This window comes from Cladophialophora immunda, assembly GCF_000835495.1.
Source record: "Cladophialophora immunda strain CBS 83496 unplaced genomic scaffold supercont1.1, whole genome shotgun sequence".
Lineage (NCBI taxonomy): Eukaryota > Fungi > Ascomycota > Eurotiomycetes > Chaetothyriales > Herpotrichiellaceae > Cladophialophora > Cladophialophora immunda.
In genome coordinates, this window is record NW_015622541.1 from 6,608,787 (window position 1) to 6,631,428 (window position 22,642).

The 22,642-nt window shown below is 52.5% G+C and overlaps 5 protein-coding genes across 5 annotated transcripts; 2 read left to right on the top strand and 3 right to left on the bottom strand.

Annotated features, from left to right (window-relative positions):
• Window positions 1–23: 23 nt before the first annotated feature.
• PV07_01946 (uncharacterized protein) lies at window positions 24–2,733 on the bottom strand. The gene has a single exon (XM_016388528.1). The coding sequence runs from the start codon at window positions 1,926–1,928 to the stop codon at window positions 339–341; it is 1,590 nt and encodes a 529-aa protein (XP_016255456.1). The 5' UTR covers window positions 1,929–2,733; the 3' UTR covers window positions 24–338.
• Window positions 2,734–2,909: 176 nt separating this feature from the next.
• PV07_01947 (uncharacterized protein) lies at window positions 2,910–5,400 on the top strand. The gene is made up of 2 exons (XM_016388529.1): window positions 2,910–3,479; window positions 3,526–5,400. The coding sequence occupies exons 1-2, from the start codon at window positions 3,054–3,056 to the stop codon at window positions 4,174–4,176; spliced, it is 1,077 nt and encodes a 358-aa protein (XP_016255457.1). The 5' UTR covers window positions 2,910–3,053; the 3' UTR covers window positions 4,177–5,400.
• PV07_01948 (T-complex protein 1, theta subunit) lies at window positions 5,001–7,738 on the bottom strand. Its single transcript, XM_016388530.1, has 3 exons — window positions 7,593–7,738; window positions 7,203–7,539; window positions 5,001–7,143 (listed from the first exon to the last, which is right to left on the bottom strand). The coding sequence occupies exons 1-3, from the start codon at window positions 7,683–7,685 to the stop codon at window positions 5,795–5,797; spliced, it is 1,779 nt and encodes a 592-aa protein (XP_016255458.1). The 5' UTR covers window positions 7,686–7,738; the 3' UTR covers window positions 5,001–5,794.
• A 10,373-nt stretch (window positions 7,739–18,111) lies between these two features.
• On the bottom strand, window positions 18,112–18,492 carry PV07_01949 (uncharacterized protein; the record flags this gene model as incomplete). Its single annotated transcript, XM_016388531.1, has 2 exons — window positions 18,112–18,281; window positions 18,330–18,492. 2 exons carry the CDS (start codon window positions 18,490–18,492, stop codon window positions 18,112–18,114), a joined length of 333 nt encoding a protein of 110 aa, XP_016255459.1.
• A 1,963-nt stretch (window positions 18,493–20,455) lies between these two features.
• PV07_01950 (uncharacterized protein) lies at window positions 20,456–22,544 on the top strand (the record flags this gene model as incomplete). Its single annotated transcript, XM_016388532.1, has 3 exons — window positions 20,456–21,480; window positions 21,541–21,601; window positions 21,666–22,544. The coding sequence occupies 3 exons, from the start codon at window positions 20,456–20,458 to the stop codon at window positions 22,542–22,544; spliced, it is 1,965 nt and encodes a 654-aa protein (XP_016255460.1).
• Window positions 22,545–22,642: the final 98 nt, after the last annotated feature.

Sequence of the window (22,642 nt, forward strand, 5' to 3'; positions counted from 1 at the left end):
ATCCTCTGACAACCTCAAACAAGCCTGCTGCCATTACCGATTCACGGAAAAAACAATATATGAAAGCCTGCCGTGCCGGAGCTTAGCAATCGGATGACAATAGCCAACCTTACATATCGTCTTCCTCATCGAATTAAAAGACCCTGGAAAGGCCCAACCAACTTAACGGGGCTTGAGCCGCAAATGAATCGTGATAGTGCTCTCAGTGCAAGCCCACAACAGCGAGGTTGATTGGTGGCAAATTCCTTCGTCGAGAGAAGAGGTATAAATCTTCCCACGGGAAGATCGGCACAAGACGATCCCCTTGTAGTTCGCTGACCCAAACTGAGCCGTCAGACTTAGGACGCGAAGCTCCTCTCTATCTCACCCTGGTCCGAGATGTGTCTCGGCTCGACTAATTTGTCCGGAATGACAGGGGATAATGCGTGGATGTTGGGTGAGTGAGGGACATCTCCAGTCCACGTTGTGCTGTAAACAGCGGCCTCAAAATGGGCACGCTTCTTGTGTGCTCTCATCTGCCAGGGTACCATAGCCCCGGCCTCGGTGACCGTCGGTGGTATTGGGCCTCGACCATCGACACCACTGGGGTTTGGGGACCTTGACATGATGAATGCCAACAACCAATCAAGCTTTGACTGCGGTAAGGAGTCCATGGCTCCTCGATTTCTGAAAAGCAGGAGAGCATATGCTGCCCCGCCGAGACAAATGAAGAGAGCAAGAACGCCAAAGGCGGCGATAAACCCGTTGGACAGCTGCACAGCAACAACTCTAACGCTTAGCTTGCGGTTGACCGGCCGCTTGAGTTGAGTGTCCTTCGTAACCATGTATGTCTGATAGAATCGTTGCAAATCTCTTGGGCTAATCACGGTAATCTCATCGTCTGCCATTGACTCCTGCTTGAAGCGTGTGAAGTAGTTGCCGATCATTGCGAAAGGGATGTTGAAAACGTCTCCAATGTCGGGAAATGCAATCCATGTGCCATCCTCAATGCGATCATTGGTGAGCCTGACAGTACAGTCGACTCGTGTATATGAAGCGGAGCCCACAGGCCCCTCACCAAACCGACACGGGGCATTGTCATCAGAGTCATTCTTCGGGGCGTTGTGAAGATGCAAAGTTGCCAGAGACATGTCCAGCGTGCGATATGTACCGAAGCTGCCGCTGGCTTCATCCCAGTCTGAGTAGTTTGCCGCATACATACAAATGAGCAGGTCCTTGATCAGTGTTGCGTTGGTGTAGAAGTCTGCGTTGTCGTAATAGCAGTAGTCACTGGGCAGACATGCCGGAAGGATTTCATCTTCTATTGCACCACCAAATTTACCGACGAAAGTGTCACATGTCGACGTGAGATGGAGGCTTACAGGCTTTGACTCGGTGGGCTTGCAGGTCATACTCCAACTGTTGTTCCACTCGTCAGGACGGTAAACCCATAAATCCGAAGTGTCTGGGAGATAGTCCAGAAGTTCGTCGATGGGGAAGTCGGCGCGTTCGAGACTTGTTAGAGTCAAATTCCATGCCACTTGAGAGTCTGGAATGCTGTTATCTGTTCTCCCAGCCAGAAGTCCATTGACCTCCGTTTGGACCACGACATGGGTCAGTCTGGTTGAGTATTTCGCGATTGGACCGGACAGGATAGTTGTGATTGAGAGAGCAATAACAATTAGACTTTGAGCAACAATATTCCAATGTTGGAAGACATGAGATTTCAGTAGTAAGAGAACATCGATGGCCTCGCCAGGTGTGTTTAAGCTGAGAAGGGACGATACTGGCACAGCCCTTCCCTTTGCAGCCACTCGTGCACTGAGTGACCAGTAGCAGCGTGTGAATACAAATATGGTGATGCCGCTTAGAGCTGTGACGATGACATTCAAGGCTGCTTGAACATCCTCCAACTTCCACGACCGGGGTAATGTAGTCCAGGTGCTCATAGTGAATAGAGGAAGGATGGAGGCTCTTTCTCACTGAAAGCAGAAAGCCTAGCATGGCACAGCTGGGGGAAGGGCGATTATAAATCTGGGGACAGAGATAGCCTGAAACCATTGATATCCACACGAGCTTCGCGAGGGCTTCCCAGACCCCAACGATACAGCCATCATATGGAGCTAAGACCTGTCCAGGCTCTCTGAGCATGGTTCGAGGCTGAGTCGAAAATGTCTAGGTCGATATTCGCGATGATGAGTTGGGAGACTTTAGACGAGCTTTGCCTGGTTGAACGATGCGGCTCGCTTAAAACCCAAGACTCCCATATCTCTTTTGGATTGCCAAGGTTGCCGGACTTGGGCACCGCGCACTTCCGGAGGGCATGGGTGAAGTGTGAAGGTCGCAGATTGGATGGATGAATAGGCAGCTTTGTTCGGGCTGTCTGGGCAGCTGAAATGCTTTGCTGTTCTCAATCATGCTTCGAGAGGTGCTCGTGTTCAACCCCTTCCGATTATCCCGCACGCAAGGTACCAAGACTCTCAATCTGGCATGACTGGTAGAGAGTCCCGTCGACACCATATGATCAGACAAAAAGGGAAAAAGGATTGATACAGCTCCTCGGCACGGAGGCGCATGTCAGGCACCGCGAAGGATCAGTCAGAGGAAGGCTGCAGGGTAGCCTCATTCTAGGATGGAAGAACTTGACTGTGCTTACCCGGAGGATATGGACAAGATGATAATGATGATGATGATAATAATAATAAAGGGAATTCACCATTCGCTTTTTGCAACATTCTTGGGTTGAGACTTGTCTGAGCAAGTTGGTGTCAACGACGAGGTCGAGCTGCTGGAGATGCTGGAGATGCGGTTGTCGATGCGGAGGCACGTGGCACTGGCCGCACCTCCTGCTCGGCGCACTTTCCTTCAAGAGCAAGACGAGCCTCCTGCGCTTCTGTCAACGCGATTCAGACACCATCGACTTGAATTTCGCTTCAAACATCCCTTCGTTGCGCATACGGGAGTCGGTTATATTCTGTCACCTCTAACCCATCAATTCTCATTTATAGCTCAACTGTTGTTGCCAAATGCTCCTGTGACCAGCTCGACATCTCTCCTCTTTCTCACTCTTGAAAATGGACACCTCGAAAGACACGCCTTTCGCTCCTGCGGGCGACCTCCCCCTTCATCGCAACGCGCCTCTTGCGCCCACACAAGAGCTTGCCTACAGGAAGAAATGTATACAGCTAAAGCGACGTCTTGCTGAGATCGAAACCAACAACGATGCTACGCGCAAAAGAATCATCCAAGAAACAGAACACGTCCAAAAGATGCGCCTTTTGCGTGCCATCCTTCTTAATCACCTGCAGGACATCATGACTGCTCCAGCTAAGAAGTTGACTCCAGAACAACTTGACAAGATCGGAGTCCTGGCCAATGGCACCGGGAACCTGGCGGAGTTGGCTGGCAGTGGCGTGGTGCCCGAGTTACAACGCCGGAGACCCGAAGGGGAAGGGTTACTGGACGACAGCTCCGAAGCGAGCGATGAAGATGAACCCGAGGTTAGCAAGCCCTTTGCTCTCCATGGCAGACGCTTACCCGACACAGCCCGTCGAGCGACCTGAGCGGCGGAGAAGAACCAACAACACCTTCCGCGAGACTATCATGAACACGGCCACTCCAGGAGAGACAGCGCCGGCGATGTATCATCAGACCCCGTTACCCAGTCTTGCTCCTGCAAGTTCTTTCTCCCCGGTCCCTCACGACCCAGCAGCGCTCACATCATCTTTCCGTATCAACTCGTCTACTCCACAGGCACCTACGAATCCTGGAACGCAGCAGCAATTTCCGGACGCGACATATTCGCAATCATCTCCAATCCCGGTCAACCAGCACTTGGGTGTGCCTTATCAGTCACCGAGTCAGCCACGGCCACCCAGCGTAGCGCCCACTCAGGATACCGGCGCGAATGGTCTTGCGCGCTCTCCTGGTGTACCGGTACGCCCTGAACGACCAGAAGCACCCTATGTACAATTTACAATGCACATGAGACCACAATTAGAAGCCGATGACTACCCTCCTGAGCAAATCCCTGCTCGTATCCAGGCCGAGTGGGATGGTCTTAGCGCAGATAACAGGAAGCTATGGGACGACAGGTACGAAGACCAGATGAAAGAATATACCGCGGCGATGGATGCTTGGAAGCGTGCTACTAGAAGAGAGCCATCGGGCAGTGGCTTTTCCTCCATCAACTCATAGAGTGGGTCGAACAGAACACCTAATGGCTACCATAATAACGTCCCGTGGCATTTACGCCTACGAATCCATCAGCCCCCTTGGCGATACTAGTCATTTTGACAGTGCACATACTTCTCCCTCAGTCTGGGTCAGGAGAAGGGGCGTCGAGTTGCGTATTCATCAACCGAGAAACACCTCGATTTCGCACCAGGCGTCTGTGCATTTACGTTAGCGCCAACCGTTTTACGGTTCCTGGGCGCTTTTCACGTCTAAATGTTTAACAACATTCACATCAGACATGAATTTTTGCGTGTATCAGGAGCTCCGTCACTGAAACCCAGATTTCCTGCAAGGAGGTCAAGTTTACTTCGGAGACGAAGGACCAGGCACAGAGAAACACAAAGCTTGGATGAACCCTCACCGTGTCATTATCTGGGAGACCCTCTGATGTCAACTTTCACCGACGTGGCTTTTTTTCGTGTTCATTCCGTCAGCACAGTCCTCGGTGGGCTCCGTCCTGCAAGAATCCAAAGAAAACCGGCTTCTCCAAGATGTTCTTCGTCAATGCTCCAACCTGGACGGCATCGGAGCAGCTATCTTCCCAAGATCGCTGGGCAATATGCCAATAGTTGGGCGCACAAATTTGGACTCTATTCTGCCCTGAACGCCTATCGGGATAGCATTCCTGCATAGGTCAACGTCTAACTATTAGCAAAATCAAACTCGATTGTAAGTTGAGGGTTGATTTCAATTCTCTGCGACGAGGTCAATGCTGGGCGCAAGGTTGAAAATGGTCCCAGACGAAGAAAGTGCTAAGGAATGCGATGCTCTCGTTCGGCGATAGGTTCTAATCCTGCTGTGATCTACTGGTCCTCAGCTGGGGGTTGTGATGGAAGCGGAAGCCATCCATATTATTCACTTGAATCATTTGGATGACCCTCATGGTACTGTGCAGTCAATATCTTGTGCGTCAAGATGTCTATCCTGCCTTGACACCGCAGCTGAAATGACTGCACAGCATGAACGGAAGCAACGGCACCAAATCAACGTATATCATGGGCGAGTCCACAAACAATATCAATCTGAGAACCGGGCGAATTGCCTATGGTTGCTCTATTCATTTTGTGTTCATGTCTCTAGGAGTGATCTGAACTTGACTTCGAGGACGATCTGGCCACGCATACTCCATTCATTCCATCAAAGTGCCCATTTGGTATTTCCCGCGCGTTATGGGTGTGCCCTCTGGAGATAGCGACTTCGTCTCTCGCCAGTTTATCTGACATTAGGGCACTCTACCACAGTTGGACACTGAGGCGCCTGCTTGATGCTTGACCTATGCAGACATTCAGAGGCTCAATGGACTCTCGGTGACCGCGCTCAACAACGTTCGTCCAAGTTACAGGTGCGGATTCCCGTCTTTCGAGTAGTTGCTCAGGGCAGCTCCGGCTTGAGACGTGAACATACGTCGTGGGCTTTCGGGGCCATTGGCGGGCTAGGCAAAAGCACGCCTTTTGTGATCCTGTTCTTTCGACGCTCGTTCATGGCGTAGACTTCGTTTCCTCTTTTTTTTTTGTTCCTTCATAAACTCAACCCACAAGACCATTCGTTCCCTTTTGCCCGCTGTAGGCTCTCTGTTCCCTCAATCCTCGTCCCAGTTCGGGTTCGGCCCTGGTGGCTTCGGCCCTCCGGCTTGCCTCGCGACGATGATCTGATCTACACTCAGAACCGTCCGCGCCGCCTCCGTGGCCAGACGGATCGCCCAGGCCTTGGTCACCATCAGGTCCAGAATGCCTTCTTCCAGGGCGTCCAGCACGCCGGACGCGTCGCTGACTTCCAGGTCGATGCCAGTTGTCCAGTAAGGTTCTTCCGACTCGTCGGATTCCCCGGAATCGTCGTCATCGTCGTTCTCTTCGTCCTCATCCTCGTCATCGCTTTCGTCTTGTTCGCCGTTTGCTTGTTTCCGGCGCTTCACCTCCTCGCTGGAACCTGCTCGGCGTTGATGCGCCGTGTACAGCCTCGCTACCACTTCCGTAGCGTCCAGGCCGGCGCTCTCTGCCAACGTCCTCGGGATCACCTCGAATGCCTCTGCATATTTCCTGATGGCGTACTGCGGCAGGCCTGGTGTCTTGTCTGCGAAATGGCTGATTCTCTCCACCAGCTGCATTTCCGTCGCGCCCGCGCCCGGGACAAGCCGAGGGTCTTTTGTGACCGCTTTTATGACGTTGACGCCGTCGTCAATCGCCCGCTCGACATCGTCGAGATGGTTCTGTGTTGCGCCTCTCAGCACGATGGTCGCCGTACGTGTTGTTGCGGTGTCAGACTCTTGGCGGAAGACGGTCACTCTGTCACCGCCGATTTCAGTGGTTTCCACGACGTCGATGCTGCCCATTTCGTCGGGCATGGGCGGTCCGAGGCGGGCCAGAGGAGTGGCGTTGCACACGCTGCACAAGCGTCGGAGTTCGAATTTCGACATGATTTTGACCACGAGGATGCCCATCCGGTTGAGGTAGTGCATGGCTAATTCTCCCACGGTTGCGCCTGCGATGCACACGCGGACACCTGTGTCGTAGATTTCCCGGATGGCATTTTCGAGCTGCGCTTCCTCGCCTTTCGAGAACGCCATCATTTCTTTGGCATTTTTCAGTAGAACTGTCCCCTTTGTTTCGGTTTGGGAGGTGTCAATCGGGCATGAGTACACAGCGACCTTTGCCTTCTTCGCCCGCTTCACCATCCCCTCAGGCTCGCGGCCGAAGACCATGCCCTTGACGACTTGGGAGGCGGAGAGGTCTCCGCCCATGATTTTCACCACGCGGATATTGTCGACGTTGAAATTTGCCGGATTTTTAGGTAGGACTGCCAGTACAGCCTGAGCAATCAACTGCGAAATGAGGTCCTCGGAGCCAGATTGCTTGGAAGCAACGACTGTGCGAAGGGCTTTGCTAAGTTCGGCGGCGGAACGAACATCGGAGACGGCGTCAACTTCCAAGTCTATTGACTAGTGTCAGTGGCGTCCTCTTTTGAGACTGTAACAGAGTGCGCCCGTTTACCTTCTAAACATTTCAGCGCATAAGCCTGCGCCTTCTCATACCCAGACACAATATCGCTCGTTTTAAGACCCATCCGTATTAATTCTTCAGCTTTCTTAAGCAGTTCTCCAGCCAGGATAATGACCATGTTTGTGCCATCTCCCATCTCCGCCTCTTGCTGTTGACTAGCCATGACGAGTAACTTTGCGGCGGGGTGCACCACCTCGAGTTCGCGGAGGATTGTAGCGGCGTCGGAAGTCAGGATCATCTTGGAGAGATGGTTGATGACAATTTTGTTCCGGCCGTATGGGCCAAGTGAGGTTTGAACGGTCTGGGCAATCGTTCTGCATGCATCGATCTGTACACAAGGATCAGAAAATGAGTGGTCTGAGGGGTGGGAAGCCAGCATACGTTTCGAATCACGGCACCATCTTCGGCGTCATAGCTGCTGTAGCCAGGCTTAAATAGCCCCGACTGGGAGGCCTGGGGTATTGCTAGAGACATTGCGGTGACTGGTGAGCGGAAAGTTATGAGAATGTTGAATAGGCAGAATAAGGACGAAATCGAACTGTAGCGTGACAAAAATTATTGACGTTGCCGCAAGGCTGAACATCAGCCTTGCCAAGCTTTGGGAAAGTGGGGCATCCATCTCAAAAACATCATTTGTTGAGATGCTTAGACTTCTTCGGAAGGTCAGGCTGATTCATCAGAAGCGGTACGAGTGGCAAAGAAGAATGCGCGAGAAAGACTACGCCTTTTTAATACTACTATACAGCTCTTGACACCAGATACGTGTTTTGAGGTCGTCACAGGTGGGGGGCTCTACCTTTCGGTACAAGCCCTCGCCCTCTGTTACCTTCTGTCTGACCCCTGGTTGAAGGAGGCATTGTAAGGATAACTGGTAGGGGTGATTGGAGCCGATCAACGTTATTAACGGATAATTCATGTATCGGCGGTCTCGCTGTTCCAAGACACAACATTCCCACCAGCATTCTCATAGGCAATAGCCTGACTAGGCTCGGAAGACCTCACACGACCTTTCTTTCTGCCAAGTTATAGCTTATCACTCTCCTTCTTTTCAACTCTTTCACTTTGGACAAATGTAATCTTGAGCCCACTCAATCTATCAACAGAACGGAGGTCTGGCAGCTAGCCCGAAGCAACAACAATGCTCCTGACCCTCCTGGTATCCGACGAACTTCGGCTGGACCACGGCCTTCTCCGACCATTGCTATACTCCAGCTCAGAGAGTTACAAAGATATGGCATATAATTTACTCATGTACGCATATCTAAGCAATGGTCAAGGCGACGTTTGTGTGTGATTGCAGCTCATATACTATGTACTTGCGTTAGTCTTCTGGTAAGACTTTAGGATGGGTTCAATTGATCCTACCTTGGCAGGAATAACGGCGGCAGAGGTGAACGACGACTATGAACAATGTATTGCAGGCGGGTTCGCTCCTCTTCCAGTAGGTCGCTCATGCGATATGTCTTCTATGCTCGCTTCTAGTATATCAGAAGACCCCCGTTCTAATGTTTATAGGTACCCCTGGCTCGAGCTCAGGGTGCGCTTGCGTACGATGTTGAGCATAAGTCATACATCGATTTCTTGAGCATGATCGCCGTCAACAACATGGGCCACGGCCATCCCAGGATTGTCAACGCGGCAGTAAAGGCACTCCAATCAGGGCCCACCGTCAATCTCGCCTTCCAAAGTCCGTATTACGGCCAACTCGCCAGGCGCCTCACCCAAGTACGTATGACGTGAAAATGTCACAGCTTTTCTAGAGCCATACAATTGACACAGGCGTCCAAGGCATTTAGCTATGACCGTTTTGTAGCATTGACAAGTGGTGGTGAAGCCGTCGATGCCAGCATGAAAATCGCAAGGAAATGGGGTCATCTCGTCAAGGGCATTCCAGTGGATAAAAGCTTCATCTTGAGCACCTCTGGCTGCTATCACGGTGTTGGTCTATCTCCGCTGTCTCTAGCAAGCAAAAAGAACCGCCGTGAGTAATCTTCTGTCGTGATAGATATGATGCAGCTAACGTGACCTCAGTCTTTGAGACCTTTCTCCCGCACATTGGTTCCACAAGTCCTTCCGGCATTTCGATCCGTTATGGTTCTCTGGAAGATGTGGAAATGGCATTCGAGCTCGATGGCTCTGAGATGGCTGCTTTTATCGTTGAACCCATTCAGGGGGCAGCTGGGTAGCGTTTAGCCCTCGAGCGAGCACTTCCCCTTCGGCTGGCTGATGGGATTCCAGTGTTATAGTGCCGCCCGACGACTATCTGCCTGGAATTGCCCGCCTCTGCCGGCAATACAATGTACTCTTGATTGCCGACGAGATTCAGACCGGACTGGGACGATGTGGATATCCTCTCTTCCACATGAAGGCTGGTATCCGTCCGGACCTGGTGATCCTGGGGAAGGCCTTATCAGGAGGTTTGTTGCCTCTTTCAGAATTCGTGGCTCATCATAGGGGATCTGACTGGGTAATTTCAGGCGTATATCCTGTTTCGGGGGTGCTGGGAGACAACCACATCATGGAACTGCTTGACCCTTATGAGTAAGTGAAAAAATCCACATCAGCTTATTATGTAACCCTTACTGAATAGCCCGTGATCTTGAAGAGTCGGCTCAACCATGGCAGCGAATCCGCCCGGATGTGCTGCCTCTTTGGCCGCCATCGATGTGCTCTTTGATGAAGACCTGTCCGCTCGAGCACTGATGCTAGGCGATCTGTTGATTTCGACCTTGAAATCATACGAACCGCCCCATGTCAAAGAATATATGGGTGCGGGCCTCCTCTGGGCCATTGTGATCAACGAGAAGCCTCCTCAAGTGACCAGTCGGCGGGTGGTTGCTCTTCTGGTGCAGAGAGGCGTCCTAGCCAACGCCATCAAAGGCGGCAGGATTCGCATCTGCCCTCCCTTGACTATTAGCACCGGCCTCTTGCTGAAAGGGGTGGAGATCATCGTGCAGGCTCTGCGGGATGTGGAAGACCATCCCGAAGGCTTGCCAGGGGAGACGGTTGTGATCAAATATCCGATCTCGCCGGACGAGTAGTTAATACGATGGATATTTTAGTGCTCAGGGACGACGAGCAACATGTAGACTGAGTCCTATTGACCATGAAGTGCGTACGTTTTTAGGTCAATGCACTTGTCCAGGAATGGCTATAACTTTTATTGTAGCATTTCATGAACAAGTCTTCCCTGTCTCCCCGCTACCAAAAAAAAGTCTTTCGGAGATCATTTGCCTCCAATTGACTACTCTAACTCCTGAATAGGAGCCAAAGCAGCCAAAATGTCTTGCTAGACCTGGACATCCGTAAAGAGAGGATAAGGTCGACGAGTGGCACATTTAGACTGGTCGTATCCCAGAATCTTTGCAACAACCCATTTAGTCTCATTAACGCCGGTCCTGTTCAACCACCACTCAGCTTTGGCTACAGGAAACTGCAGTTCTCTGGCTTTATCGACACGGCATAGTGTCCCATTCTGGATGAGAGGAACGCGAGGCTCGACTATCTCATTGGTTCGCAAGAACAGATCGACCCACTCGTTGTTTCCTCTTACAGCGCGGCCTTCTCCGGCGAGGTCGATTCCAGTCTGGGGTTCTGTTGTCTTTTGTTGTGACAATGCCATGGAACACCCCTTGTAGGTACTGTGGTTATTCCGGTAGCTTGAGCTTGTGCACTGTCATGGCAGATTACCATCTGCTATCGGCTCCGGGGGTCCTCTTCGGTCTAGAGGCCTGCAAAGTCTCGCTGTGGTGCGATCACTCTCCGCGGTTGCGCCACAGTGCGCAGTTGGTCCGAGGATTTGAACACAAGTCACGCACTCCGCCGCCATAAGCAATAACTTCGGCGACGGCCCACTCGCACAGTGATGTGAGAGAGCCCCTGCAAAGCTCCAGATCTTCTGTTTCGGCATCATGTCCCCGGCTGGACGAAGGATAGTGATTGGCAGAGGATGTATTCTGAAGTCCTTCTCAATGAGGCTGCAAGGTGACCACGATTTTGGTCGAGTACTTTTACACCACCTTTGCGGGCGCCCGTTTTGCCTTCCTTGGTTCTACTCTTGTTAGTGGTATTTGGCTGCAAAGGGGGTCAATGGACCACTCCATGACTTCAATAATGTTGGACGTTCATTTCAGTCCGGCGGCAGCTGGGTTGGGAATTCTTGTTGTCGCGGCTATTTTATTGATAACGCCCATTTGTTTCCGGCTCTTGTATTTGGACTTTCCGAAAATCAAGGGGATTCCTGAGATCCCAGGCGGTGACTTGGTCCACGGCCATTTCTATGAGCTAGGGGACGACCATGCCACCACGGCGGAGAGGTGGTCGTTGCAGTATTCATGGCCGGTCTTCCAGATCCGCATGGGTCGAAGGCGAGCCATCATCCTCAATGGCTTTCACGCTGCTCGTGAGTGGCTCGTTACCAATCAAGCCTCGACTTTAGATCGCCCTCGACTGTATACCTTTCACGGGGTTGTTTCGGCGACTTCTGGTAAGTAGCAAGGAAAACTACCGGGAGGGGGCTCAAACGGAAATCTCGCTGACCATCATGCCTGCGTCAAATATGTAGCCGCGACTATCGGGACCAATCCGTGGGATGAACGAACCAAAAAACAACGCCGAGTTGTTGGGTCGTACACCACGGGACCTGCCATCAGGCAGATGAGGTCAATGCTGGACCTGGAAGTCTGTGCCATGATCTCGGCCATCTACTACGACAGCAAGAAAGGAGAGATCGACCTGATGCCGCACATCTATCAGAAACGCCTCGCCCTCAATCTGATGATGATGTTCTGCTACAGCACCAGGTTCTCCACCGTCACCGACCCTCTGTTGCTCCAGATACTATCTGACGCTACGACTATTGCAAGGTGAATGACTCTCCCGTCTCCCGTTCTGGTGCTCGTGCCGCGAAGCGAATGACGGGGACTGATGAACTCGCAGCTTTCGATCCACTGTGGCCAATCCACAAGACTTCATCCCGCACTTGAGATACATCGCCAGCTGGCGGCGATCCCGGACAGCCGTGGCAGTACGAGACCGCCGGGACAAATGGCTAGCGTCCATGCTCGCGACGGTGCGGGACCGCCTGGGTCTGAGAAAGGCGATGCCCCGGAAATGCGTGGCAGAGATGCTGTTGACAGATAGCGTGCAAGGCTTGACACCGTGTAAGCAATTCTGGCGTTCGACCCCTGTTGAAAGAGATCTGAGAGATCCGCGTGCATCGGCTCCTACTAGTGCGTTCTCGTTCTGACGACCACAGTCGACGTCCGGACCATTCTTGGTGGTTTGATATCTGGGGGATTCGAGACGATATTTTCCACTGCGATCATCACCATCGGCGTGCTCGCGACAAATGCGGGACAAAAGATTCAGGAGAGGGCGTACAAAGATATCTTGGATGCCTACGCGACCCCCGAGGAAGCGTTCGAACAGGCCGTCGACGAGGAAAAGTGTCCATATATCTCCGGCTTGGTCAAAGAAGCCTTGAGGTTCTACCCGCCCTTGAAGCTGCTTCCGGCACGTCAGACGTACAAGCAGTTTGTCTATCATGGGGTCACCGTCCCAGATGGAGTCCTCTTATATGTGAACGCCCAGGCGGTCAATCGCGGTATGTTGGAGAATGACTCTTTCGCTCTCCCTTTCAGGAGCCTCTGCCTCTGAATTTTACCTCGTCCGACCCGTTGCCATTATCATCATACTCCACTCGCTGACTCCACAAACCCCAAATGAAACAGACAAAGAAGTATACGGGCCAGACGCAGAACAGTTCCGCCCGGAACGCTGGCTCGAGAAGACCTTCGAGGTTCCCCCGCCGTACCATTTCTCCTTTGGCGCCGGCGGCCGGATGTGCACGGCCGTGAACTTCTCCAACAAGGCTCTCTACGCCATCTTCCTCCGCCTCATTGTGGCATTCCGGATCACGCCAGGCTCCTCGGGCCCGCCAGAGACGCATTATGTCCGCTACAAGCGGGACACCGCGGCCTCCAACGCCATCGCGAAGGATTTCGACGTTCGGTTTACACCGCGCGACCCGGAGGCGCTGGAGAGATGCTTCGAACACACCCAGAGCATGTCGGCCGACGAGAGCGGGGTCGGCTCCGAGGAGGTCCTGAAAAGGGATTGATAGGTCAACACTCGCAACTCGTGTAGAGGAGGTGAGGGTATAAAGTCTTCGGCATACATATTACTCGCACCTCAGAATAGTTTCTCCGCTTGTCGGGGAATAATCAATTAGTACCTGGCCTCGATGAAGGAAGAAAGAAGGGGCAAATAGTGTTCATGTCGAAAAGTCTCGAGAGTGTTGGAGTTAGGTTCAATTAAAGGGTATAAAGGGGAAACATGTGAGAATTATCAACCCTTTTGATCCCACGGACTACCATAGTGTTGTCTGATCTCATATAACTAGATATCTTACAACAAAACCAAGGCAAAGGGGAAAAAAGGAAATGCTGGGAAAGCGGCTTCCAGCTTATCGCTCAAACCATTTATTGATTTTAATGAACGTACGGTTAATTCTTAGAAAACGAACCGCCTCCACTTCTGCGTCTGAACACTGTTGTCAGGAAACCGTCATCCCCATACGTAGAACTTGTATTAGCGTAGTCTTATTCCCCCACGATCTCCTCCTTCCCAGTAGTCACCATGCCCTTTGTTTCTGTGTCCTGCATCTCCGGAAATGCAGGCTCCAGTCCGTCGTGTACGTGTTCTCGTGGTATGCCTCGCGTACGACTCTTTTTTCCAAGGAGACCGAGGATGATAGTCTTGAGCTGGTGTCTGCCGTCCCAGAGTGGATAGAAGGTGACGAGGAAGAAGGTGAAAAAGGCGTAGATGATACACATGACAATCCATCCGGTAAAGAACTGATTTTGGTTGGGGTAGTCCCCGCGTCAGAAATCGTTCTCTCGAATATACTGGAAGGGTGGCGGATCTTTTCCGTTCTAACAAGACTCGGCATGAGGTGAGAGAGAGTTCTTACCTTCTTCGAAAACACGTAGCGTGAACCATACATGGCATACGGCCAAATTACCCAGACGCCGAGGAACATGGAAACACCAGCGATGGAGGCAATCTTGCTCATCTTCTTCATCTTCTTGATCATCGCGGGGCTTAGGGCCTGAGACCGCTTGTTCGCTTCGATCTCCTCGGCGTTGAGGTCGTCGGTGATCAGCTCAACTTCGAAGAACTTGTTCCAGTCGAATGATTCGGGCTGGATGTTTCGTCAGTGAGAACGTGTACTTCTTCAGGGCAGATAGACACTTGGCGAACAGGGCTTGCTTACCTTGATTAGTGAAATCGTAACGGTATATATGGCAGGTGAGACAAAGGAAGCAATGACGCCGTACATGCAGGAGAGCTGCGAGCCACTGGTGGTCACATCGACAACGCCGTACAGTGCTTTGGTTGCTCCCAGCCAGACAGCAAACCCGGTCACCATGCCGAGAACCGGAGAGACAATGGCGGCGGTCTTGGTCTGGCCTTTCCACAGGACCGTGAGCACGGTGGGAATGATTCCTGGACACGTCACCACCCCGAGGAAATAGTCCAGCCATGCCAGGGACAATCCAATATAGTACAGCATGATGGAAAAGCCGCCGGCAAATAGGGCAAATCCAATGACGCCTAGGTGGGCCACGCGAATGATTTCATGATCCTTCGCGTGAGGCTTGATGTAGGTCTTGAAGATGTCGAAGCTGACAATACTGCTGACGGCGATGAGCTGTGCACTGGTGGTGGAGGTGACTGCCATAAAGATCATGGTCAGGACGGCTCCCGCCCCGCCGGTGCCCAGGATGGCCTGTGCAGTATAAGGCAAGATCAAACCGTTGTTGATGTCGGACGCGCTCATGGGCTGTAAGTCGAGGCAAGTATTGCTCAGTCATGCATCCTGCTGTTTGATCCGCCGTTGGTGATATGTACGTACCTTGACTGGAAACGCAGGCATGTATTGAAAGGCAATCCCTCCTACGCCAATAATGGTGCCCAGGGTCCACGGAATGGAAAAATAACCTACAGCACCTAGAAGGTATCCCGGCTTTTATTTGACAGGATCCAGGTTAGCGAGAATGACACACATTGCTGAGGGCGTGGTTCAAAGATGGATGGACTTACCACGGCAGCCGAAACATCGGCGGCAAAGGCTTTCTGCCAGAAGCCCGTGTCCATAATACATAGTCCAAAGTTGCCCAACAGTTGGGACAAAGCAAAGCGTGCTGCAAGTGGGCTGTGGACGGTGAGATAGGAGCCATCCTGGTTGCCCGACATGGGAGCTTTTTTGCTGGCCTCCACAATCAAATCATAAAGCTGACCGGGGCTGTCAACGATTCCACTTGTGAAGACTCTGACCGAGAAGATGACGATCAGCAGCAGGAGGATGAAGCTGTGCAACTACTCATACAAAACAAAAGTTAGCTTGTAGACTCGCTGGTAAAAAGTTGGTTCTCGGGAGGCGGAGAAGGAAGAGAACGAGATTGACTGACATAGTCTGTGATAAAAGTCGCTTTGATACCACCGAGGACGGTATAGAAGACCACGCCCAGGGGCAGCAGGAGAGTTGCTGCCACGATATGAACACCCGTTAGAGCATTGACTGCGAAAGAAGCCCCAACCAGCATGTTTGACACGGCTACAATGTTGTTTGCCAGGCAGAGGAAGATCCATACGCAGTGGGCGACCGGACCGTACCGAACACGGACAATCTCCAGGAGTGTGTGAGCGGCGGGAATCTTCAGCTTGGTCTGAATGGCGAGAACCGAGAACAGGCCGATCTGAACAATGTTCCCGGCGCCGTACCACAAAGGGCCTGCGACGCCAAAGAGATAGCCAAAGGCCGTGCTGGACAGCAGCGCCGTCGACCAGGCCCAGGATGATATCACCGCTGTGACCGTCAAGCCAGTGCCTACGGAACGATTGGCAGTCATGAACCTGGTATCGAAGGAAGATCAGTATTAGTTTCCTCTTCCCAGCGCTGGGGGTGGGACTATGCCTGCTAAAAGTGGCAAGGGACTCACATCTCAGAGTGCCTGTTGTCTTCGTTGGCGTAAATCTTGAGCATCCTCGTCACAAAGGCGGCACCAAAGGCGAAGGCTAACCCAACGCCCACAAGCATGCCATAGCCCACTCCCTGTGAAAGAGGCGCCTCAGGCATTTTGGTAGGACAGAAGGTGTGATTTCTGGGTAGAAATAGATTCACGACCCAAAACAAGAGCGTTTTTCGGGGCTGCTTTCGTTGCTCTGCAAATGGACCGGGTGTCCTGTATTCTGTCACTACCGTCGGTACTTCTGAGTGTGCGTGTCCTCGCTTTCACGAAGAACATCTGCCGGCCTTGTCAGCTCCTTGAGCGAAAACAAGGAGTCCTTGAAGGTAAAATCCTGGAGAAGATGCGGGTATATGTGGTCCACGGCACAGTATACTCGTACCAGAGCAGCCAGACCATATCGATGAAAGTCTAGACTCTTCGCCTGCCTTGAGGATACCGCAAGAGCAGCGGGAAGAGAGAAGGCGGAGTTTCCCTTGAAATAACATCCGTTGTGCGGGATTCGGGCCCCAGATAAGATACGGGTAATTTCCCTGTGGCCTTTTGGCCTGCTCGATATCCAAGCAACATACCGGTCATTTCTGGAGGTAATTGCGAGATCTAACTTCCGGGTGACCGTTTGAGTTTGGACTGTAGTGTGGCGGAGAAGGCCGTAAATGGTGGCTGAAATCTCGGTCTATATCCGCTCGAGCCGTTCAAGATGAAGCAGTTCTAGGGGCCTCACCGTACCCTACGTCGTCAGCGTGACGAGTTGTGACATGTATTGTTGTAGATGGTCGAGTATCTAGTCAAAAAGCGAAGTCAATCGGCAACCTTCTCTATACAGCCATCCAGGATCCGAAAAGGCCTCCGTGTGGGATTTGATTGCTCTCCTTTCCTTGAAACAGGCATCCTTAATGGGGTCGGCGACCACAGAGCCTTTATGTGTGCTGGTGACGGGCGGTGGCACTGGAATAGGTGCAAGTGCCGTCAAGTATCTGGTCAAAGACTACAAAGCCAATGTAGTAGCATTGACGCTTGGAGCTAGCGACGAGATCAAAGCCCTGGAAAGCGAGTATCAAGACTCATTTGTCTTGCATATGGGCGACGTTACTAAGGTATGTACGTCTCCGGCCATCTTGCTTATTGTTCATTGTCCCAAGAGCATTGGGATAACTAAGAACTCGAGGCTCCTTTCTAGCCCGATGATGTGGCAGCTGCAGTCCAGACCATGTCCGATAAGTTTGCTCGAATCGACTCGGTTCTGGTGTGCGCCGGGCTGGAACCGCCACCCAAACGGATACGAAACTTGGAGGCTTCCGAAATGTTACGCGTGTACAATGTCAATGTCATCGGGGCTCTATATGCTTTCCAACAGTCACTCCCGCTGCTTGCCAAGTCAACCCAGCCCCGGCCCCGAATCATCATGCTATCATCGACGGGTGACCAAGGTCACCGAAGTGGTCGGGTTGCCTATTGTGCTAGCAAGGCTGGTATGAGTCGCCTGATCGAGACGCTGGCGCATGAGGAACGAGGGTTTGATGTATACGGCGTCTATCCTGGCCTGACCGAGACCCCACTTGCAAAGGGTCTTCTTGAGGGCAAGTATAATGATATCCTCTTTCCGGAGGACCAGGTGTTCTACCGTCAGTCAGTGGAGGACGGCACCGTTGACCCTCCAGAATACTGTGGGGAGGCATCAGCTAAGTTGGCGGTGTGGAAGGCCGATGGGATACCGGGCAAGATAGCCAGCTATAGTGAGCATGTTCCCGAATGTCGCTATGGGATATGGTAAAAGAAGTATTCAATGTACATTCAGAATATAAGAATGTCCACCTCGCCATGACTAGATAAGTGTAGGGTTGGACCTTCCATTCTTATGCGTTCTCTCACTTCTCAGTCATCGTTGGTGAAAGTCTCGCGATCACATCTCGGTACAGGGCTGCAGGTGGCCACGTCTCAGCGAATGCCGTCAACAAGTAGTGACAGGTCCCAAAGCTGGATGCATTTTCATCCGAGACCTGTGATGAAGGCGTGAACTGTTGTGCCGGGCTACTAACTGGAGATCGAGCACAGAAAAGGGCATTCCCTGCGACCGTGACCTTACTAGTAGAGAGCCAAATACTGAGGAGCCGATTCTCACGGTGCAATTTGGCCAAATTTCTGATCACCGACTTGGCAGCTCTCCTGGTTTCCTTGTCCCATCGTTCATACGTAATACAACTCCGGCAGATATGGCTCCGTAGAGCTTGCAACTGAAGCCAAGCCATGTCGAACTCTGAGGTGGTGTCCAGTTGACTGATGAGCGATAGAAGCTCCTCGGTGATAGGACATTTCGACTCGTTTCGCGGGTCGGACGGGGGGCACTGGAAGATCTTTTCATGGATTCGGAATTGCAGTCTTTGAGCGTCGAACCGAGGCTGCCCTTGACGGGCCGTCAATGCTGAGTGAATGCGAATCGTGTCTTCTCGAAGCATTGCTGGCCGCCCTAAGGTAGAACATACCTGCCTGTCATAACATTAGCCCGTTTCCCATTGATCGGGCTGGAACATGTACCATTCCAGGTCGTAGAAAGCAAAAAACAACGTCTCCCGGGAGGGCTGCTCGTTTATATTCTCGCCGCCTGCCGCCTCGCGTTGCCACTGCAGGTCGACACAGAGGCGGCAAGCCATTCCTAACAGCCTCCAACAAAGCCCCCGTGACGGGTCCACAAGCTCATAGAGGATGAGAAGCAGCAAGGCTTGGAATGCTGATCGGTCCTGTCCGGCGAGGATGGTTTCCAGCAGGGTTTCTGCCCAATGGCGCAACGTAGAAGCCGTGGTCTGCACCAGCGGATAGTTTCGCGCAGCATGGGCACCTCCAATTGCAGCGGCCATGAGCACATTGAATCGCTGGCGCACCCCTAGGCGTCTAAGAGGTTGTTCAACTGCAAGGTCCCGCGTGTCCAATATCGGATACTCGCGATGAACGACGGGAAGGTAGCGTGCTTCAATGAGCTCTCTGATGTCGACTAGCGATACTAGAGACTTGTCGATTTTGTCGAGGGCCGGAGAACAGGCAAGCCTCTTAGGCAGAGTAAAATAGCCATCTTCCAAGCCATCAAAAAACCCTGGAGAACTTTGGATACTGGCGAGAGCGTAGCCGGCGGCATTTCCTGCACCAATGAAGGATGGAAATGCGGCTGGCGATGTCTTGAAGAAGGCCAAAAGGTAGGGATTCGAGAGATTTCCATCGATACATGTCCCTGCGGGCAACTCGACACCTTTGGGCTCTGAAGACGAACCCGGACTTGCAATGGAGAGGATGCCGGCCCGTGATCGTTGGAGGCGAGAAATCTCGGCCTTCAGTTTCCGTATGTTCTCATCAAGGCGAGCGATATAGCTGGAAACAGTAGAGTCAATTCTAATATTTCCTTTTGATATCGCCGTACAGGGAATGCCACCACAACGCCGTTGCAAACAAATTTGACTGACCTGCGTGGCACGGTTTCGCCGGTGACAGGATCATCGAACGAGCATTCAAGCCCAACACCGGCACAGGAGGAGCAGGCCGGTAGATTTCGGTCGCACTATTTGACGTCTCTCAGCATAGAGCGTGAGTCGCGGGGTACAACGGCAGGGAGAATCTTTTACTTTGGTCTTGCGACTTTGGCATCTGCGACAGGTGGGCAACATTTTGGCTCGTGAAGTGGATTCATTCCAGTATAGAAGCGTTAAGCAATGCGTTGATTATCGGCCTTGAAGGGCAACGGACTTTACGGCCAAGCATTGAAAGCCTAGAAGTGCAGAGGCATTTGCAAGGTCACCTAGGGTTGAGATGGCTTGGATGGTTAGGGGGAAAATTGCTTGGAACAAGACCTATGCTACCACACGTCCCGCTGACTGGGCTCAGAGAACTGCCTCCAGTTGGCTAGAAAAGCCTTACAAGCCGAACTTAACCTCCCAAGAATCCTGGATGCGTAAGGGTAGTCTTCAGAACCTGATTTGATGGGTTAAGAGACGTACGCGAGGCAGTCTTCGGACAAAACCGGTGACAGTCGGCTACAGGTATCTATACCGCCTCGACCACTACATACAGAGATCGCGACCCACAAATGATAAGAACTCTACCGCGATCCGGGGCTGTGCCTTCAGAATTAGTCACCACTGAAAACCCCAACGAGTCGCTACTTACATGATCTCAAGTCTTGGATGCCTATCAACTACCTGGTTCGTGCTTGCCTGCCTCTGTATCATGGAGGACTTGTTGCTCCGCTGGCCAGGACGCCTAGAAAGTAACAGAGCACATCGCCGAGTGACGTCTGTCTGTTCACGCTGCCGACGGCGCAAGATTAAATGCGACTTCCAACTCCCTAGTTGCAGCGCCTGCAAGAAGGCTTCTGTCGATTGTAAGGGATACGATGTCGGCCTGGAGCGTGAGGTACCCCGGAGCATCGTGCGATACCTCGAGGGTCGCATGGCGGAGCTGGAGGTCGAGTTGGATCAGTTGCGCAAGGACGTGCGTGTCCGAGCCATGCCCAACGGTTCATACGAGCAGGTCACACTGGCCACAACGCTTGCTGCAGCCATGTTAGAAGTCGTGTCTCCGAACTTGTCTCATTCGACATCTTGGCCTATTTTCTCGGCCTTTCACTTGAGTCCCTCCAGTCTCCCAATGCCTCTGAAGGCACACTTCAGCAGCAGCGGGTGGCCAACCGAGGAGCAATTGGGCGGGAATCTCAAGATACCAAAAGAACCTACACGTCCCACTAAGCTGATGCGGTTGTCCGAAGTCCCACGGAACGCCGCCGATGTGATGATCAAAACGTTCACCGAACATCATCTGCCTCAGTATCCCTCCATCTCCGAGACAACGCTGTCGGACAGCTACGAGGCTTGCTATGGGTCGGCCGAGAATGCATCCTCGTTCGAAAGGTTCATCACCTACATGGCGCTCGCCATCAGCGCAAAGACCTTGGCCTGGAAATCCGAGAAATTCGCCTTTTCGACCAGCCTCGCCTTCTGGAACCTGGCCAAGGAGGAATTGAAGGATCCATCATGCAACTATACGCCTGTTACCAGATTGCAGGTTACGCTGCTGTTGGCCCATTACGCCTTGACGAACCCGTCCGCCGCTAACTTGTGGTATTGCGTGGGTGACGCCGCTCGACTTTGCATCCAGTTTGGGTACCATCGAGAGCCGGCTCCGAATGCGAACGTGGATTTGGTGGAGCTGGAAAGCCGTCGAAGACTCTTCTGGACCACTTACGGCCTGGAAAGGTAGGGCACTGCTTGAAAAGGCCCGGCGATAACTCTTCAACTGACCACAGTTCCACTTAGAGCACTGTCCTCCTACCTCCGATTGCCTTTTCTAATCAATGAGGATGTCATAACCACCCAGGTAGGGGCAAAGTGAACCCCTTTGAAAGTGCGTGGGTGCGTCGCTAATCAGAGAACCTCCATAGTATCCGTCAGTGCTGCCCGACTCGTGTATTAGGCCAGATGGTTTGTTCCCTGGACCTCAGAAGAAGGCGGCTGCCCTCCACATGTGGCAGTACCGACGCCTGGAAAGCGAGGTCTTCCGCGTTCTCTTTTTGCAGGAGGACGTTTTCCCGTTGATGACCCTGCAGGAATGGATGGACGACATATCGGTGCGGGTGACCAACTGGCACCGGAAAGCCACGACCGATTTCGCGCCCGAGGACAAGATTGAATCGCGCGACGTTCATCTCAATTTTCTCAAGGGACGGCTACATCGTCCGACTCCGCGCAACCCGTTCCCATCGCAAGCTAGTCGCCTCCTATACATCGACACGGCACTACAGATCTCTCAGGATTTCCGTTCGCAGAAGCGCCAGGGACGACTATACTACCCGTGGTTCGCAGTGCACATCCTCTTCGAGAGCGCCGTGGTGATGCTGGATACGGCGTGGTCTTGCGCCGACTGGCTACCCTCCAAGCTCGACATCGGCCCTGTTGTCAACGGCATTCGCTCTTTCTCGTCCGTGTTGATGGACACGGCGACGCTGTGGCCTGCTGCGGGCCACTGTGCCAATGCGATCGAAAATTTGGCCAAGCCGGTGCTGGGCCGACTCGAGGCCACGGCGGCGGGGTTGGACCCAGGCCCGTCAGATGAAGGCGTTGCATCTTTACTTGCCGACTATCTATTCCCTGATCCGGACCTGAAGCCTACCCTGGTGTCCAACGATATGACCCTCCCGCTCGCTTGGGAACAAGTGGACGAAGTGGAAGCGGACGTGGATTTCGACTGGAGTGCGTACCAAGATCTCCCAGGTCTCGTCGATCCTTTCCCATTTGACTTCCAAGATAGCAATGACTTCTAAGCATACTGGTAGATCTATGGCATGCAGCGAGAGAGGGGGAGAGGTCTGCGCTGCAATTTTAGGTGCTCTACCTAAGTATTATCTCTTTTGTTTCTATC

Coding starts and splice junctions, on each gene's coding strand:
- PV07_01946 (XM_016388528.1), bottom strand. CDS start 1,928: ATGAGCACCTGGACTACATTACCCCGGTCGTGGAAGTTGGAGGATGTT.
- PV07_01947 (XM_016388529.1), top strand. CDS start 3,054: ATGGACACCTCGAAAGACACGCCTTTCGCTCCTGCGGGCGACCTCCCC. Junction 3,480..3,525: donor GCGATGAAGATGAACCCGAG/GTTAGCAAGCCC, acceptor TACCCGACACAG/CCCGTCGAGCGACCTGAGCG.
- PV07_01948 (XM_016388530.1), bottom strand. CDS start 7,685: ATGTCTCTAGCAATACCCCAGGCCTCCCAGTCGGGGCTATTTAAGCCT. Junction 7,540..7,592: donor ATGGTGCCGTGATTCGAAAC/GTATGCTGGCTT, acceptor CCTTGTGTACAG/ATCGATGCATGCAGAACGAT. Junction 7,144..7,202: donor TGCGCTGAAATGTTTAGAAG/GTAAACGGGCGC, acceptor ACTAGTCAATAG/ACTTGGAAGTTGACGCCGTC.